The sequence below is a fragment of the Cyclopterus lumpus genome, chromosome 19, assembly GCF_009769545.1.
Source record: "Cyclopterus lumpus isolate fCycLum1 chromosome 19, fCycLum1.pri, whole genome shotgun sequence".
Classification (NCBI taxonomy): Eukaryota; Metazoa; Chordata; class Actinopteri; order Perciformes; family Cyclopteridae; genus Cyclopterus; species Cyclopterus lumpus.
Genome location: NC_046984.1, coordinates 17,982,617 through 18,001,694, shown reverse-complemented (window position 1 = coordinate 18,001,694; position 19,078 = coordinate 17,982,617). Strand labels below are relative to the sequence as shown.

The following is a 19,078-nucleotide window of genomic DNA, read 5'->3' as shown; positions in this document are numbered from 1 at the left end:
TTGTGCTAACATCAAAAGCAATAAAAATATATTTATACAAACGAATGAACTCTTTTATAACAAAGAGGAGTGAATGACATCCAAACTGAAGGAGATGGTTCTACTGAGCTTAGTGCCTTAGTTATGTAGAACCTCATTTCATGCAAATGAAAGTATTAAAACATAGTTTCACACGAGTAGCTGGAAGGCACCGTTAAAGGAACCAGCAGAACACGTTCCCTTGGGTATCTTTTGCTCCAGTCAGACACTGATTTAGGAGAACGTTGCTCAAGAGTTTCCTGTAAAGGTCAAATCCATCATGGGGAGAACAGAACCCTGGAGGTCACCGGAGGTCTTTGCGTGAGTCCGGTTCCACACCTGGAGGTCACCGGAGGTCTTTGCGTGAGTCCGGTTCCACACCTGGAGGTCACCGGAGGTCTTTGCGTGAGTCCGGTTCCACACCTGGAGGTCACCGGAGGTCTTTGCGTGAGTCCGGTTCCACACCTGGAGGTCACCGGAGGTCTTTGCGTGCGGAGAACCACTGCGGTGAGTCCGAACCACTGTGGTGAGTCCGGTTCCACACCCGGAGGTCTCTGCGTGCGGAGAACCACTGCGGTGAGTCCGGTTCCACACCCGGAGGACACCGGAGGTCTCTGCGTGCAGAGAACCACTGCGGTGAGTCCGGTTCCATACCCGGAGGACACCGGAGGTCTCTGCGTGCGGAGAACCACTGCGGTGAGTCCGGTTCCACACCTGGAGGTCACCGGAGGTCTTTGCGTGAGTCCGGTTCCACACCTGGAGGTCACCGGAGGTCTTTGCGTGAGTCCGGTTCCACACCCGGAGGTCACCGGAGGTCTCTGCGTGAGTCCGGTTCCACACCTGGAGGTCACCGGAGGTCTTTGCGTGCGGAGAACCACTGCGGTGAGTCCGGTTCCACACCCGGAGGTCACCGGAGGTCTCTGCGTGAGTCCGGTTCCACACCTGGAGGTCACCGGAGGTCTCTGCGTGCGGAGAACCACTGCGGTGAGTCCGGTTCCACACCTGGAGGTCACCGGAGGTCTTTGCGTGAGTCCGGTTCCACACCTGGAGGTCACCGGAGGTCTTTGCGTGCGGAGAACCACTGCGGTGAGTCCGGTTCCACACCCGGAGGCCACCGGAGGTCTCTGCGTGCGGAGAACCACTGCGGTGAGTCCGGTTCCACACCTGGAGGTCACCGGAGGTCTTTGCGTGAGTCCGGTTCCACACCTGGAGGACACCGGAGGTCTTTGCGTGACTCCGGTTCCACACCTGGAGGTCACCGGAGGTCTTTGCGTGCGGAGAACCACTGCGGTGAGTCCGGTTCCACACCCGGAGGCCACCGGAGGTCTCTGCGTGCGGAGAACCACTGCGGTGAGTCCGGTTCCACACCTGGAGGTCACCGGAGGTCTTTGCGTGAGTCCGGTTCCACACCTGGAGGTCACCGGAGGTCTTTGCGTGAGTCCGGTTCCACACCTGGAGGACACCGGAGGTCTTTGCGTGACTCCGGTTCCACACCTGGAGGTCACCGGAGGTCTTTGCGTGCGGAGAACCACTGCGGTGAGTCCGGTTCCACACCCGGAGGTCACCGGAGGTCTCTGCGTGCGGAGAACCACTGCGGTGAGTCCGGTTCCACACCTGGAGGTCACCGGAGGTCTTTGCGTGAGTCCGGTTCCACACCTGGAGGACACCGGAGGTCTTTGCGTGACTCCGGTTCCACACCTGGAGGTCACCGGAGGTCTTTGCGTGCGGAGAACCACTGCGGTGAGTCCGGTTCCACACCCGGAGGCCACCGGAGGTCTCTGCGTGCGGAGAACCACTGCGGTGAGTCCGGTTCCACACCTGGAGGTCACCGGAGGTCTTTGCGTGAGTCCGGTTCCACACCTGGAGGACACCGGAGGTCTTTGCGTGACTCCGGTTCCACACCTGGAGGACAACGGAGGTCTTTGCGTGACTCCGGTTCCACACCTGGAGGTCACCGGAGGTCTTTGCGTGCGGAGAACCACTGCGGTGAGTCCGGTTCCACACCCGGAGGCCACCGGAGGTCTCTGCGTGCGGAGAACCACTGCGGTGAGTCCGGTTCCACACCTGGAGGTCACCGGAGGTCTTTGCGTGAGTCCGGTTCCACACCTGGAGGACACCGGAGGTCTTTGCGTGACTCCGGTTCCACACCTGGAGGACACCGGAGGTCTTTGCGTGACTCCGGTTCCACACCTGGAGGTCACCGGAGGTCTTTGCGTGCGGAGAACCACTGCGGTGAGTCCGGTTCCACACCCGGAGGTCACCGGAGGTCTTTGCGTGCGGAGAACCACTGCGGTGAGTCCGGTTCCACACCTGGAGGTCACGGTCGAAGCCGATCCAGCTGGCAGCAGAGAGCAGGTCACACGTTCCATAACAACTTATGAAATCATGAGCAGATGTTAGTCCCAGGAGGGAGTCAGAGATGTTTCCAACAGCGTGAGAGCCTGTTAATAATATGCAGATGATCTATAATTTGATTACAGAAGACGAGACGAGACATTTGCAAAGATAATAATCTTTCTGTTATCTCTTAAAAATGATTTTTTTTTGTGCCATACATTTTTTAGTACGAACTATCAAAGTAATTTGAGAATACATTTTTTTAGTTTGTGGAGACAAATTATTATTATTATTATAAAAAGCATCGTCTTTGTTTCACCCAATTCACCTGTAGAGTCTTCAAAGATCACTTTACATTTTTAAAATGTTAATATTATGTCTAAAGACTGTTTTCTATCTATCTTCTGAAGGTTTTTTCAGATGGGGTTTGTTCATATATCATTCAGAGCCAGATTTATACAACATTTTATCAATAAAAACATTAATGAAATCCATCAATCCCTTCTGCAAAAACGTTGATTCGAATATGCAAACAAAATGAACCTGGCTTTGTCCAATGTTTAGATTTCTGTTCAGAAAATGTATAAAAATATAGACATATTTAATAAGATAATGCCTCATTTGCATATTGAAAAACTTGTAATACAAAAAAAACAATCGTCCGAAAGTAAGTAATCAAACCGGGGAAGTTTCACGGTGATATCTAAATTATTTAACCCCCTACCACCTGTAGCTCCTCCTCTAAAAGTGTTGAAACACCTCAAATCTGACCCGAGGACATCCATCAAACTGCACAGAGAACACTGGTTCTACTGGGCGGACTGGGGGAAATCATCTCCCAATGAACTCAACTGGTGAACATGTTTGCACCCGGCAGACACAGAGCAACATTAGCATTTATTTGAGGCCGTTACGTCTAACATTCGCTCTCCTTTTAGCTCAGACTTTGGTCTCAACCAACCAAGACTGTGTTCAGCAGCTCGGGGGGAACCGGCCCCTTTCAGGAAAGATTCAAAGTTATACTTGTGGTTCCTTTTGGATGATTGAGGATCAAATATCGACAGTTTGGGAAATCATTTTATTGTCATTTTTTGAAAAATTGGCATCAAACACACAAAATAAAAACACAAATAAAATCCCATCAAGAACAGACACAACAAAACAGAACTACGGAAACCTGCAGTTTAAATCGCCGTAGCGACAGGTGGTGAATATAAAAGGTGATGATGGAAAGTAAATGAGAAGAAACACTGATGAAGTGTGAGCGCGTGTTCGTACACGCAGGAGGTGTGGCCCCAGAGGCACGCCACCCTATTGGTGGCTTGGTCTTTCAAAGTGTTCAAGAGAGAGGGCTCAGGATTGGTTGACCCGGTCGGGTCGTCGTCTGAGAGGTCAAGGTTCGATTTCCTCGGGCACGATGGTGACGAGGACGTCCTCGTTGCCCCGCCTCACCAACGTTCGCAGCGTGTCGTTCCGCTTTATGGCCGCGCTGACGTCACTGGCCGAGGCGATCTGCTCGCCATTGATGCTGACGATGACGTCTTTCTCCTGCAGGCCGGCTCTGTGTCCGGGAAAGAAGGGCGTTCATAACCTGTTCCTTATCAGAGATATGTGCATGCGCCATGTGCATGTGTGTTGTTAGCTCTGCCTGGAGGTTATTTATTCAGTAGTGCGTTGCATCCCTACGTCTGTCTGTCAACTGGGCCAATCAATCTCATATGTTTCTTGCTCATTTATGATTGTATGCTCAGTGCCCTCTTGTGGTTGTAGCGATTCACACTTTTTGCAAACACATTTTATTGAAAACGTGTTTTATTGATTGTTTTATACCATAATGTGTACCTCTCTTGATTTTACATAATGTATTTATGCATTCTTGCATGTGTGTATGCATGTATACATGTATGGATGGATGCATGCATGCATCTATGTATGTATTTATGTATGCATGTATTTATGCATTCATGGATGTATAATGCATGCATGCATTTTACATGTATGCATTCATGCATGTATGTATGCATGTATGTATGCATGTATGTATGCATGTATGTATGCATGCATGTAAGTATGTATGTATTCATGCATGTATGTATTCATGCATGCATGCATTCATGCATGTATGTATGTATGCATGTATTCATTCATGCATGTATGTATGCATGTATCTATGTATGCATGTATGTATGCATGTATCTATGTATGCATGTATGTATGCATTCATGCATGTATGTATTCATTCATGCATGTATGCATGTATGTATTCATGCATGTATGTATGCATTCATGTATGTATGTATGCATTCATGCATGTATGCATGCATTCATGCATGTATGCATGCATGTATTCATTCATGTATGTATGCATGTATGCATGCATGTATGTATGCATGTATGTATGCATCCATTCATGTATGTATGCATGTATGTATGCATGTATGTATGCATGTATGTATGTATGCATGTATGTATGCATGTATGCATGTATGTATGCATTCATGCATGTATGCATGCATTCATGCATGTATGCATGTATTCATTCATGTATGTATGCATGTATGCATGCATGTATGTATGCATGCATGTATGCATGTATGCATGTATGTATGCATGTATGTATGCATCCATTCATGTATGTATGCATTCATGCATGTATGTATGCATGCATGTATTCATTCATGTATGCATGTATGTATGTATGTATGCATGTATGCATGTATGTATGCATGTATGCATGTATGCATGTATGTATGCATGTATGTATGTATGCATGTATGTATGCATGTATGCATGTATGTATGTATGCATGTATGTATGTATGCGTGTATGCATGTATGCATGTATGTATGTATGCATGTATGTATGCATGTATGCATGTATGTATGTATGTATGTATGCATGCATGTATGTATGTATGCATGTATGTATGCATGTATGTATGTATGCATGTATGTATGTATGTATGTATGCATGCATGTATGTATGTATGCATGTATGTATGCATGTATGTATGTATGCATGTATGTATGTATGTATGTATGCATTCATGCATGTTTGTATGTTTGTATAACTCCAGCCGAGACAAACTGAAACAAGCGATATCTTCTCATGTCAGTGCTACTTAGCTGTTAGCAGCTGATGGGAGGCCTACGGTGTGTTTGGCTATCAGAGCTAGCAGCTAACAGAGTTAACAGCGCTAATAGAGAGCTAACAGCGCTAACAGAGCTAAACACAGCAGGACTGTCGACAGAGAAAGAGGAAACGTTAAAACAGTCAACATGAGGTTACATGGTGAACTGCAGAGCTGCTGCAGACCTTTGTCAACTCTACTGAGTGCACTTTGCTTACGAAGTCATTATAAATAATGTTACACTGAAATGTTTAAGATTTTAAAATAACATTTTCAGGGGTTTTGCTTCTATAATCAAAGCAATGCAGAGGCTCCAGAGAAAAGATTAATCATAAATTCTCTGGACTGAAGCGCTTTGTCCGCCTTGCCAAAGGCAGTTGGACGTTCTGGGTGGGAAACACTCAGGATTCTGCCTCCGCTGCCAGCTTTCAGCCCCGGGCCAAATTCAAAACAGCAGCTATAAAACCAGAAGTGAACTTTCCATATCCACACACACACACACACACACACACACAGAGAGATAGTTCAAACCACTAAATGTCCTTTCAGTAAGATCAGACCACCCGTCAGACAATAAAACAAACCGCTGTTTTCTCTTGCTGTCAACGGGTGTTTCACGCGGAGGCCGACATGTTCTTCCAGGACAGAAACACGCATATTCGGCCCCGAGCGAGTCGAGAAGCAAGCAGCGCCCTTCGATCTGTTGTCTCACGTCACCAGCCGAACTCACTTCAGGCGATCGATGCAGAATGACCCGCTCTGGACACAGAGGGCAGTGAACGCCAGATAACGTGGGAGTAACAAGTGATGAGAGAGACACTCACGCCTGGGCCGGAGTCCGGCTGATGACCTCAATGACGTAGGCCCCGGAGGAGATGTCCGAGAAGTCGGGCTGCCTCTCCTTCAGCTCCTTAGCCAGCCTGACGGGAGAACGTCAACCAAAGCACCAGCTCTTAATTCTCTTAAACTCTTAAATGTTGTATATCATTATTATACCAGTTTGCTGTTTTTTTTAATACACTTTCAGTCGTTCGTTAAACACTGCCTTCATGAGCTAACGTGTCAACTGTAGTAGAAATAAAGAATAACAAATCAGATTTGGGCTTTTTTTCTTAAATGAAGCAGCGGAGTTTTACCCAAAAAGAGATAATATACGTGAAACAAAATGTTAATCCATCTATAAAGTGATGATATACCTAAAGTAAAATAATGTGTATCCTGCCGGCTACTAAATGATTGAACTAAACCACACTGGTCTCTTTAAAATGACGTAAAAGGGATTTGAGACGTTTCCCTGCAGCTTGGGAGTTACTCTCTTGGGTTGGGGGGCGTGGCCTGGACATGACCTGGGCGTGGCCTGGGCGTGGCCTGGGTGGACTTGCATTCCTAATTAAACTCGCCATTTTACAGCAGCTACTTTAATAAGCACAAAGTCACATTTTCTAGACCATCACCACCCTCGGTATGTAGGAAGGTCCGGTTTGAGGGTTAAGGCAACCGGACCTGATAGAAAAAGATGTAAATAAATAATAATATTCCTTCTTTATCATAAGAGCGACTCAGTGATGTGTACATGTAGCATGATGTCATCAGAAGCTTACGCTGAAGTGAGGCTCATCATCCTGACGCCGATGTATTTCTTCTTCTGGAATATTTTACCTGGAGAACATGATATATTATACATATTTATATGGTCCACTGGAAGGAAATGCTTTTTGAGGAGGTGAAATATTACTGTGGACACATTCTGCATATGATGAAAATACTGATACTGAAAAAATCAAGATAATATATATTATAAAATCTATAATTTGGCTCACTCTAATCTCTCTTTACTTTTAACTATAACTATATTATTTGTGTGTCACGCTCATCTCACATAAAAGTACACAACACCGCTATATGAAATATCAGACATCATATAATGTATCATATAACATCTTTTTATAATGATAATAAATAATAAAGTTTATACTGAGGGAAACTAGAGAAAACAGAAAACTCATCATTCGTGTATTAAGAAATACATTTTGTGCATCGTACTGAATATTATAATAATAATATTTTTTTAAAGGCCATAAATGTCTTGGTTAAAACATGAAGTGTTTGTTATGAAGACGACCGAAGCTCTCTGGGACCTTTGGAGCGTCGGTCGTGGCACTCGGCCAGGAACTGCCTGATCTTGTCTGAGGGGATGGCGAAGGAGATCCCTGCTGCGACCTTCAGGGTGTTGATGCCGATGACCTCTCCGTCCTGCAGGACGGGGGAGGAGAGTCTCGTTAACGCGGATCAGCGTCGGCTTGACGAACGTCAAACGCTTCATTTGCTTTTCTGAACGAGGACTTCGTGGGTCTCCGTGTTCACATGAGCTCACGTATCGCTCTGAACTCCTTCTCTCTCTCTCTCTGAGGCTGTTTCTAAGACGATGAGGTGATGTCACGGTTAAATTAACTAGAATCTCAGGGTCAGGCTAACAAAACGAGGCTTGTTGACATTTAAATTGAGCTCCGATACACGATAAAATTAAAATTAAAATGCCGATTTGATTATCAACACCCCATTTTAATATTTGACATCTTGGTCCTGAACAACGTGCCTCATATTCTAATTAATCTTGACACACACACACACACGTATAAACATACACACAGTGTCTCCTCTGGCAGGTTTTCCTTCACTCACCAGATTGACTAGTGGTCCTCCTGAGTTGCCGTACTGCAAGAAAACAAATAAGCAACACAAACGATAACGTCAGAGCAAATAAATCACAGCTCATTATTTCTGAGGTGATTTAGAAACACGATGAACTGTTTCGGCAGATTGGTGAAGATGCAATGAAGCTTCACCAGCTTCACATCTATTCGTCATGCACACACAAGGTGAGACCTGTCTGTCTCCCTGCCTGTCTGCCTGCGTGTGTCCCCTCACGTTGATGATGGCGTCTGTCTGGATGTAGTCCATGTCCGAGTCGAGGAGGCCCAGCTCCTTGCCTCCCCTCTGGGTGGTGCTGACGATGCCGGTGGTGACGGTGTTCTGCAGGGAGAACGGGCTGCCGATGGCCACCACGAACTCACCGGCACGCAGGTCCGCCGAGCGGCCGAGCAGCAGCACCGGCAGCTTCATCTGCTCACACGCACACGCACACGCACACACACACACACGCACACGCACACACACACACACACGCACACGCACACGCACACGCACACACACACACACGCACACACACACACACGCACACACGCACACACACACAGTGGTAAACAGCAGTTTATTCTCTCTGAGCTGGAGGAGACAGACTTCCTGTGGAGAGCTGAGTCAGCGTAACCGGCGGCTCGATTCCGCCAGAACGGAACAAAGCGTCTTTGTGGCTTCTGACTGGAGCTCTTCTTAATTCACTCAGTTTTTAATTCTGTTTTTAAGGTCAACCACTCAGGTCATTCAGAGGACGCGCTAAACGTTCACTTCAAGTTTAATGTTCAAACTCAAACATCTTCTTCAGGTCTGAACCTGAAAACCGTAAGAGTTGCAAATAATTGAACTTGTGGTCGGTCGGCAGTTTTCTACAGTTACGTAATTGTGCTAGAGAAACAAAAAGTATTGCCAAATAAAATAATCACACCCAGGAGGTGAGAGATCAATAACTCTGACTGCCCACAGATTGTTATTGGTTCTGTTGTTTGTGCATCTGCTGGAAACTATCAGCTTTTACAGTTTCCTGTGCTGACATGTAACAGCTGACACACACACACACACGCACACACACACGCACAGCCACGCACAGACACACACACACACACACACGAACGCACACACACACACAGCCACGCACAGACACACACACACACACACACTCACACACGCACAGCCACACACACACACACACAGCCACGCACACACACACACGCACAGCCACACACACACACACACACACACACACACAGCCACGCACAGACACACACACACACACACGCACACACACACACACGCACACTGCCACGCACACACACACACAAGCACACACGCACAGCCACACACACACACACAGCCACGCACAGCCACGCACAGACACACACACACACACACACGCACACACACACAGCCACGCACAGACACACACACACACACACGCACACACGCACAGCCACACACACACACACACACACAGTGTATGTTGGCACTGGACTTAAAGAACCCAGTAAAAACTTGTTACAAGTAATAATCTGTTAAAGTAAACATAACTCTCTCTCTCACTCTGCCGAGGTGAGGACAGCAGGATGTATTCACTTCACAATCAGAAGAACCCACACAGAGACAATCAGAAGAACCCACACAGAGACAATCAGAAGAACCCACACAGAGACAATCAGAAGAACCCACACAGAGACAATCAGAAGAACCCACACAGAGACAATCAGAAGAACCCACACAGAGACAATCAGAAGAACCCACACAGAGACAATCAGAAGAACCCACACAGAGACAATCAGAAGAACCCACACAAAGACAATCAGAAGAACCCACACAGAGACAATCAGAAGAACCCACACAGAGACAATCAGAAGAACCCACACAGAGACAATCAGAAGAATCCACACAGAGACAATCAGAAGAACCCACACAGAGACAATCAGAAGAACCCACACAGAGACAATCAGAAGAACCCACACAGAGACAATCAGAAGAACCCAAACAGAGACAATCAGAAGAACCCACACAGAGACAATCAGAAGAACCCACACAGAGACAATCAGAAGAACCCACACAGAGACAATCAGAAGAACCCACACAGAGACAATCAGAAGAACCCACACAGAGACAATCAGAAGAACCCACACAGAGACAATCAGAAGAACCCACACAGAGACAATCAGAAGAACCCACACAGAGACAATCAGAAGAACCCACACAGAGACAATCAGAAGAACCCACACAAAGACAATCAGAAGAACCCACACAGAGACAATCAGAAGAACCCACACAGAGACAATCAGAAGAACCCACACAGAGACAATCAGAAGAATCCACACAGAGACAATCAGAAGAACCCACACAGAGACAATCAGAAGAACCCACACAGAGACAATCAGAAGAACCCACACAGAGACAATCAGAAGAACCCAAACAGAGACAATCAGAAGAACCCAAACAGAGACAATCAGAAGAACCCACACAGAGACAATCAGAAGAACCCAAACAGAGACAATCAGAAGAACCCACACAGAGACAATCAGAAGAACCCACACAGAGACAATCAGAAGAACCCACACAGAGACAATCAGAAGAACCCACACAGAGACAATCAGAAGAATCCACACAGAGACAATCAGAAGAACCCAAACAAGACAATCAGAAGAACCCAAACAAGACAATCAGAAGAACCCACACAGAAACAATCAGAAGAACCCAAACAAGACAATCAGAAGAACCCACACAGAGACAATCAGAAGAACCCAAACAAAGACAATCAAAAGAACCCAAACAAGACAATCAGAAGAACCCAAACAGAGATAATCAGAAGAACCCACACAGAGACAATCAGAAGAACCCAAACAAGACAATCAGAAGAACCCACACAGAGACAATCAGAAGAACCCACACAGAGACAATCAGAAGAACCCACACAGAGACAATCAGAAGAACCCACACAGAGACAATCAGAAGAACCCACACAGAGACAATCAGAAGAACCCACACAGAGACAATCAGAAGAACCCAAACAGAGACAATCAGAAGAACCCACACAGAGACAATCAGAAGAACCCACACAGAGACAATCAGAAGAACCCACACAGAGACAATCAGAAGAACCCAAACAAGACAATCAGAAGAACCCACACAAAGACAATCAGAAGAACCCACACAGAGACAATCAGAAGAACCCACACAGAGACAATCAGAAGAACCCACACAGAGACAATCAGAAGAACCCAAACAAGACAATCAGAAGAACCCAAACAAGACAATCAGAAGAACCCACACAGAAACAATCAGAAGAACCCAAACAAGACAATCAGAAGAACCCACACAGAGACAATCAGAAGAACCCAAACAAAGACAATCAAAAGAACCCAAACAAGACAATCAGAAGAACCCAAACAGAGATAATCAGAAGAACCCACACAGAGACAATCAGAAGAACCCAAACAAGACAATCAGAAGAACCCACACATAGACAATCAGAAGAACCCACACAAAGACAATCAGAAGAACCCACACAAAGACAATCAAAAGAACCCAAACAAGATAATCAGAAGAACCCAAACAAAGACAATCAGAAGAACCCAAACAAAGACAATCAGAAGAACCCAAACAAGACAATCAGAAGAACCCACACAAAGACAATCAGAAGAACCCACACAGAGACAATCAGAAGAACCCACACAGAGACAATCAGAAGAACCCAAACAAAGAAAATCAGAAGAACCCACACAAAGACAATCAGAAGAACCCACACAGAGACAATCAGAAGAACCCACACAGAGACAATCAGAAGAACCCAAACAAAGACAATCAAAAGAACCCAAACAAGACAATCAGAAGAACCCAAACAGAGATAATCAGAAGAACCCACACAGAGACAATCAGAAGAACCCAAACAAGACAATCAGAAGAACCCACACAGAGACAATCAGAAGAACCCAAACAAAGAAAATCAAAAGAACCCAAACAAGACAATCAGAAGAACCCACACAGAGACAATCAGAAGAACCCACACAAAGACAATCAGAAGAACCCACACAAAGACAATCAGAAGAACCCAAACAAGACAATCAGAAGAACCCACACAGAGACAATCAGAAGAACCCACACAGAGACAATCAGAAGAACCCACACAAAGACAATTAGAAGAACCCACACAGAGACAATCAGAAGAACCCACACAGAGACAATCAGAAGAACCCACACAGAGACAATCAGAAGAACCCAAACAAGACAATCAGAAGAACCCAAACAAAGACAATCAGAAGAACCCACACAGAGACAATCAGAAGAACCCAAACAAAGACAATCAGAAGAACCCAAACAAGACAATCAGAAGAACCCAAACAAAGACAATCAGAAGAACCCACACAGAGACAATCAGAAGAACCCACATGAAAAGGTTCCCTCTGACCCACTGCACAGATATGGGCTTTCGCGATCATTCCCAGGGATTAAAAAATGTATCTGACAAATAAATAAACACTGCAGCCGCCGACTATCTCTGGGACTAAGCGCAGAACCTCCTGCAGACCTTGAAGAAGAAAGCGAGACGTTGCGGGGTGAACATCGGAGACGGGGAGGACGAAAGGAAAAGTCTCCATGAAGACAACAACAACAGGAAGTAGAACCTTTCGTTCCTCACCGGAGCGTCGATCTGGATCAGAGCGATGTCGGCCTTCTCGTCCACGTCTTTGATCTTGGCGTCGAACGTCGCTCCGTTCTTCAGCTCCACCTGGCGGACGCAAAAAGAACCTGAGCTTCCTGCTGATGAGATGTGACAAACCAGCTGGAACTAGAGCGCCACGCGCCTTGACTCGGTGCTTGTTGGCCACCACGTGGGCGTTGGTGACGATGAGGCCGTCTTCAGACACCACGAACCCGGAGCCGCTGGCCACCGCCACCTCCCGCTTGGAGAAGATCATCCTGAGCAGAACGAGTCGAGAGACTAATTAAACAACGCAAAAGTTAACCTCTTGGTGGCGCTGTGGAGGAAGTATCAGGGAAACCAGTAGACCGTGAATACTTGAAAACAGGTAGTTGTTCTCACCTGCGGTAAAGTTCAATATGGACGACAGCAGGCGCGATCTGCTCCACCACGTCGGCGATGAAGTTGTACTTGAAACGAAGACCGTCGTGGTTCTGCTGACCTGAAGGGGGGAACACACACACACACACACACACACACACGGGCTGATGCTAATACTGATGCTCATAAAACAAAGGAACTGCACTCTGTCTCTAATACCCATAACCATAAAGAAAAACGAGGAATCTGAAGTCCACTTTTCGTCGTTTCTTGTCTTAAGTTTCAGATGTTGGTCAACGGGCTGATCTCAGATCTACATTTGGTCTCTGGGAGAGCTGATGAGGCTTTTTAAAAGCACATGATTGTTATTACACAAGTATAAATTATGTGTTTTTCTGTTATTATTCCAAAAGAAAAGCAAAAGAAGTGCTAAATGATGAATAATGATACACCGCATTAAGTCTCTCACTTCATTATCTTCTTTACTTTAGTTTATCACAATGCGACTTTAGAGTTCGACTTTTTGTAAAGTAACACGAACTGAGGTGGAAAGAGGTCAGTGAATAAAGTCTTTCTAACTAGTTGCACAGTTCAAATGCTCTTTCTTCATCTTCAAACAGACACAAACTTTGTCTCCTGAATGCAGCTGAAAAAAAAACAAAAAAAAACGATAGCATGTTTTTCAGCTGCGTGTGAAATCCCATTAAGGGGCCGGACGAGCCTGAACTGGGAAACATTCCTCCAGTTCACGAAAGAGTTGAGTCATCGTGTTTTGTCGGTCCTGTTTCCAAGTCTCACACCCAGGACATGGTCTAACCTCACACCCAGGACATGGTCTAACCTCACACCAGGACATGGTCTAACCTCACACCCAGGACATGGTCTAACCTCACACCAGGACATGGTCTAACCTCACACCCAGGACATGGTCTAACCTCACACCCAGGACATGGTCTAACCTTACACCAGGACATGGTCTAACCTCACACCCAGGACATGGTCTAACCTCACACCCAGGACATGGTCTAACCTCACACCAGGACATGGTCTAACCTTACACCCAGGACATGGTCTAACCTCACACCCAGGACATGGTCTAACCTCACACCCAGGACATGGTCTAACCTCACACCCAGGACATGGTCTAACCTCACACCCAGTACATGGTCTAACCTCACACCAGGACATGGTCTAACCTTACACCAGGACATGGTCTAACCTTACACCAGGACATGGTCTAACCTCACACCAGGACATGGTCTAACCTCACACCCAGGACATGGTCTAACCTCACATCCAGGACATGGTCTAACCTCACACCAGGACATGGTCTAACCTCACACCCAGGACATGGTCTAACCTCACACCCAGGACATGGTCTAACCTCACATCCAGGACATGGTCTAACCTCACACCCAGGACATGGTCTAACCTCACACCAGGACATGGTCTAACCTCACACCCAGGACATGGTCTAACCTCACATCCAGGACATGGTCTAACCTCACACCCAGGACATGGTCTAACCTCACACCCAGGACATGGTCTAACCTCACACCAGGACATGGTCTAACCTCACACCAGGACATGGTCTAACCTCACACCCAGGACATGGTCTAACCTCACACCCAGGACATGGTCTAACCTCACATCCAGGACATGGTCTAACCTCACACCCAGGACATGGTCTAACCTCACACCCAGGACATGGTCTAACCTCACACCCAGGACATGGTCTAACCTCACATCCAGGACATGGTCTAACCTCACACCCAGGACGTGGTCTAACCTCACATCCAGGACATGTCACGACTGTTTGCTGTGCTGGCTCCTCATTGGTGGAACGAGCTCCCCATTGACATCAGGACAGGAAGTCTCTACAGACTAAAAACACATCTTAGTGACTACACCTTGAATAGGGAAGGTAGAGCCGTAGTAGCACTTTGGTAGCACTTAAATGTCTCTTACCGATAGCACTTTGTAGTTTAGCACTTTAGTAGCACTTAAATGTCCCTTACCGATAGCACTTTGTAGTTTAGCACTTTAGTAGCACTTAAATGTCTCTTACCGATAGCACTTTGTAGTTTAACACTTTAGTAGCACTTAAATGTCCCTTACCGATAGCACTTTGTAGTTTAGCACTTTAGTAGCACTTAAATGTCTCTTACCGATAGCACTTTGTAGTTTAACACTTTAGTAGCACTTAAATGTCTCTTACCGATAGCACTTTGTAGTTTAACACTTTAGTAGCACTTAAATGTCTCTTACTGATAGCACTTTGTAGTTTAACACTTTAGTAGCACTTAAATGTCTCTTATCGATAGCACTTTGTAGTTTAACACTTTAGTAGCACTTAAATGTCTCTTACCGATAGCACTTTGTAGTTTAACTTTATTGAAGAAATTGTACTTTCTTGATTCTTGTTGTTCTAAGTTTGGACTCATGGTTTAATGCACTAATTGTAAGTCGCTTTGGATAAAAGCGTCAGCTAAATGACATGAAATGTAATGTAATGAGAGACACAGAGAGAGAGAGAGAGACACAGAGGGATTTATATATTTATATAGTTTACTATAAGTAGAAAACCACGTGGTTTAGTTTTCTTTCCTTTTATCATTTTCTTTCACATTCTACTTCCTGAACGTGTCGATGAAGAATAAAGCTCATTTGAAAATTGATTCTTCTTCTGATGATCAACAGAGAAAGTTCATTCTGTGTTCAAAACACACACACACACACACACACATGCACACACACACACACACACAAACCCCCACACACGCACACACACGTACACATGCACACGCACACGCACCTTTCCCGCAGGATCCTCTCTGGATGAAGATCACCGGCGGCTGCTGCAGCTTCATCGCCCGGTTCCTGACGCGCTTCAGCTCGCAGATGTCCCGGTACGAGACCCCGTCGCTGCCGCACACCGGGTCGGAGCTGGGGCACGAGCACAGGCCGGCTTTCCCCCTGCGCCTCACGGTGGCGGACACCTCCACGCCGTCGGTCACCGTGCACTCCATCCCCTCGGCGCACTCGCGGTCTCCGGTGCCGCCGCACTGTTCGCCCTCGCCGGACGCGCACACCGGGCAGCAGTCGCAGCGGTCCAGCACGTCGCCGGCCAGGCAGGCGGCGGGGACCGGCGCGCACTTCGCCTTGTCGCACTTGTCCGAGCAGCCGATGGCGACCCGGGACCCGGCGGCCACACGCGGGCAGACGAGCATCGCCATCACGCAGAGGACAACCCGGAGACTCATGACGGGACCAGCAGGGAGACTCGAAGAACACCGGAAGCTGCAGGTTTACGGTAAAGAGTTAAAGAGTCTCTGTGCAGACCGGAGGAGCGGCGTGTCGGGCTGTCCCGGTAAAGCTGCGGGATAAACACGGGAGGCGAGTGGTGGGCGTGTGTGACGAGCGTCGGGGGGAAGGAGGGCTGATGGAGGTGTGCGCGTGTGAGTGCGCGAGCGTGCGTGTGTGTGTGTTTTCTATTTTTGCGAATAACTTTAGTATTTAAAATCTGTGCTACTTCATTTCAGAAGACATTTTTATGCAAATCAATATTGTATGCAGAGTCTGTATATTAAACTATCCACCAGTAATTCAAGTTAGCTTACAACAATAAATAATAAATAAAAACCACGAGGCTGACATGCTCCATCGTCACACTGTAGTTCATTTATGTGATTTATTGATTGTTTATGAAAAACATGCTGCGTCTGGAAATCTTAATGAACTCTTTGAGTGAATAACACACATCCCTCAGTAACCCTCCATGGCCTCAGACTCTCCCACCTGTCACCTGACTCGTCACTTGACTCGTACTTCCACCTACTCACCTGTCCGAGATCTCCAAGTGCCTCCTATCACCTGTCCTTCGGACAAAATCCCCGGCACCCCTCCACCTGTTTGGCTTATTATGTCATTATTTGACATTCAGAGAAACTCAATCTAATGGATCCGTGTCATCGTCCGTCTTCCTTTTGGGAAAATGTTTCAAACAGCAACAACATCCTTGTAAACTTATAGTTGTATACGTGTATTCAGGGCTGCACGGTGGTGTAGTGGCTAGCACTGACACCTTGATCTCCGGTTTGGGAGGACCTTCTGAGTGGAGCTTGCACGTTCTCCCCGAGGCAGGGTTAGGCTTAGGGTTCCCTCCTCCCACAGTCCAAAGACATGCAGCTCAGGTTAATTGGAGACTCTAAATAGCCCATATCTGTTACTGCTGTAAAGCTCACAAATGAACTTGTGATATCTCGTTTGTTTCATTCCAAAGCGTGAAAAATCTGATCCAGAAAGAAGTGCTGACAAGTTGCTGATGGACAAGCTTGTGAGTTTTTGTTTTTTCTCAATGCGGCGTCAGATGGTTGGGTCTCTGAGGCTCGGGGACGCCTCAGGGCCGCTCAGCTGCTTCAGTGAGAGAGAAGACGTGATGCAGAGGGGACTTTGATCCTCCTCTCTGTTTGTGTGTGTTGACGTTGCCACCCTCCATCGCCATAGTGACGTACTCCAGAGGATCTAGGAGAGCTGTGACTATGAGCTCAAGACTCACCGCCTGATTAGAGAGCAGGATGTGTGGGTGTTCCCTACATGCTTCCTCAAGGACCGTCAGAGATTTTCAAGACTCTTTAAATGGGTTACAGGGGGTCGTCATTGAAGGGGCTCCATCGACCCCTTCAGTTTTCAGTGGTCATTCATGGTTATACAGGTCTCTGGAGACCTTCCAAAGACCCTTGAAAGTCTTCCGATGAGGTGATCCATTGGTCTTTAAAGGGGTACCAATGATGTTGGTGTGACGGCATTTAAAGGATCTATTGAGATATGTTGCTGGTCATTGAAGGGGCTCCAAGGATCCTTCAAGGACTTTCAGGCATCCTGGATGATTTAATGGAGTTTAATGGATCCTTGGAGGGGCTAGGGGCTCTACTGGTCCTCAAGATGGTTCAAGGGGTCTCAAGGGATCCTTAAAAGAGTTCAATTGATACTTGAAGGTGAATCTGTGGTCTTTTTAAGGGGTCTGAGGTTTCCTTTAATGGTGTTTTTCAAGTCTCCATGGGTCAGAATAGGGTTAAGTGATCATTGAAAGAGTTCAAGGGAACTTCGCTGTGAAGAGGGGCTATTGGCCAGGTCTTGAGTCAGTTCTTCTGATCCATAAGTGAGTTTCAGTGGCCCTTTAATTTCATCAACAGGTCATGGTGGAGTTGCAAAAATGCATGAGGGAGTTGTAGTTACCTGCCCACAACTCTTCCAGGCAGTGGCGGGCCTTCTGTTTAGGCCTTCTCTTTTAATAATTAAAAGTTATAGCTATTTTATAATGTAATTGTTTTTCACAAATACACTACATGTATTATAATTATTTCCCCTATTAGCTTATTTTCTCATTGCACAGACACGTTTCTAGACGACTGTCTCAAGTATTTTAAACGGGCTTGTCTTCCATATATAAAGTTTCTATATGGAAAACAAGCAGTTTAAAATACACCCTGCAGGTGGAAAAATCTAGAAAGAGTACAAATGTTCTCTTTCCACTCTGTAATAAACAATGTGGGCTCTTATTCCTCTCATCGTGGACTTGTTGAAACCACTGCAGCATGTGCTCACGTTATGATGACAGTGCATTTGCATCATGCTGAGCTCATCCTCTGTGATGACGGCCTTTTTAAAACGAGGAATGTATGATAATGTAATGTATGATTCAAAAGCTAAAGGGAGAGAGCTCCTTGTCCCTCAGACATGAAGAGCTACTGACTGCTGACCCCTGGTGGTGGAAACAGGTCAGTGCACCAGAGAGTAAAATCTAAAAAACGTTTAAATGTTAAATAGTTTGGAACCTGTAATAGTGAACTGATTTTTAA

General features: G+C 46.3%; 1 protein-coding gene across 1 annotated transcript; it reads right to left on the bottom strand.

The window, feature by feature from the left end:
* Positions 1 to 3,446: 3,446 nt before the first annotated feature.
* Positions 3,447 to 16,638, bottom strand: LOC117748363 (serine protease HTRA1B-like). The gene is made up of 10 exons (XM_034558039.1): positions 16,033 to 16,638; positions 13,239 to 13,338; positions 13,000 to 13,114; positions 12,834 to 12,923; positions 8,414 to 8,608; positions 8,168 to 8,200; positions 7,624 to 7,738; positions 7,087 to 7,144; positions 6,310 to 6,405; positions 3,447 to 3,916 (listed from the first exon to the last, which is right to left on the bottom strand). The coding sequence occupies exons 1-10, from the start codon at positions 16,478 to 16,480 to the stop codon at positions 3,748 to 3,750; spliced, it is 1,419 nt and encodes a 472-aa protein (XP_034413930.1). The 5' UTR covers positions 16,481 to 16,638; the 3' UTR covers positions 3,447 to 3,747.
* Positions 16,639 to 19,078: the final 2,440 nt, after the last annotated feature.

Coding starts and splice junctions, on each gene's coding strand:
- LOC117748363 (XM_034558039.1), bottom strand. CDS start 16,480: ATGAGTCTCCGGGTTGTCCTCTGCGTGATGGCGATGCTCGTCTGCCCG. Junction 13,115..13,238: donor CATATTGAACTTTACCGCAG/GTGAGAACAACT, acceptor CGTTCTGCTCAG/GATGATCTTCTCCAAGCGGG. Junction 3,917..6,309: donor AGCCGGACTCCGGCCCAGGC/GTGAGTGTCTCT, acceptor TCCCGGACACAG/AGCCGGCCTGCAGGAGAAAG.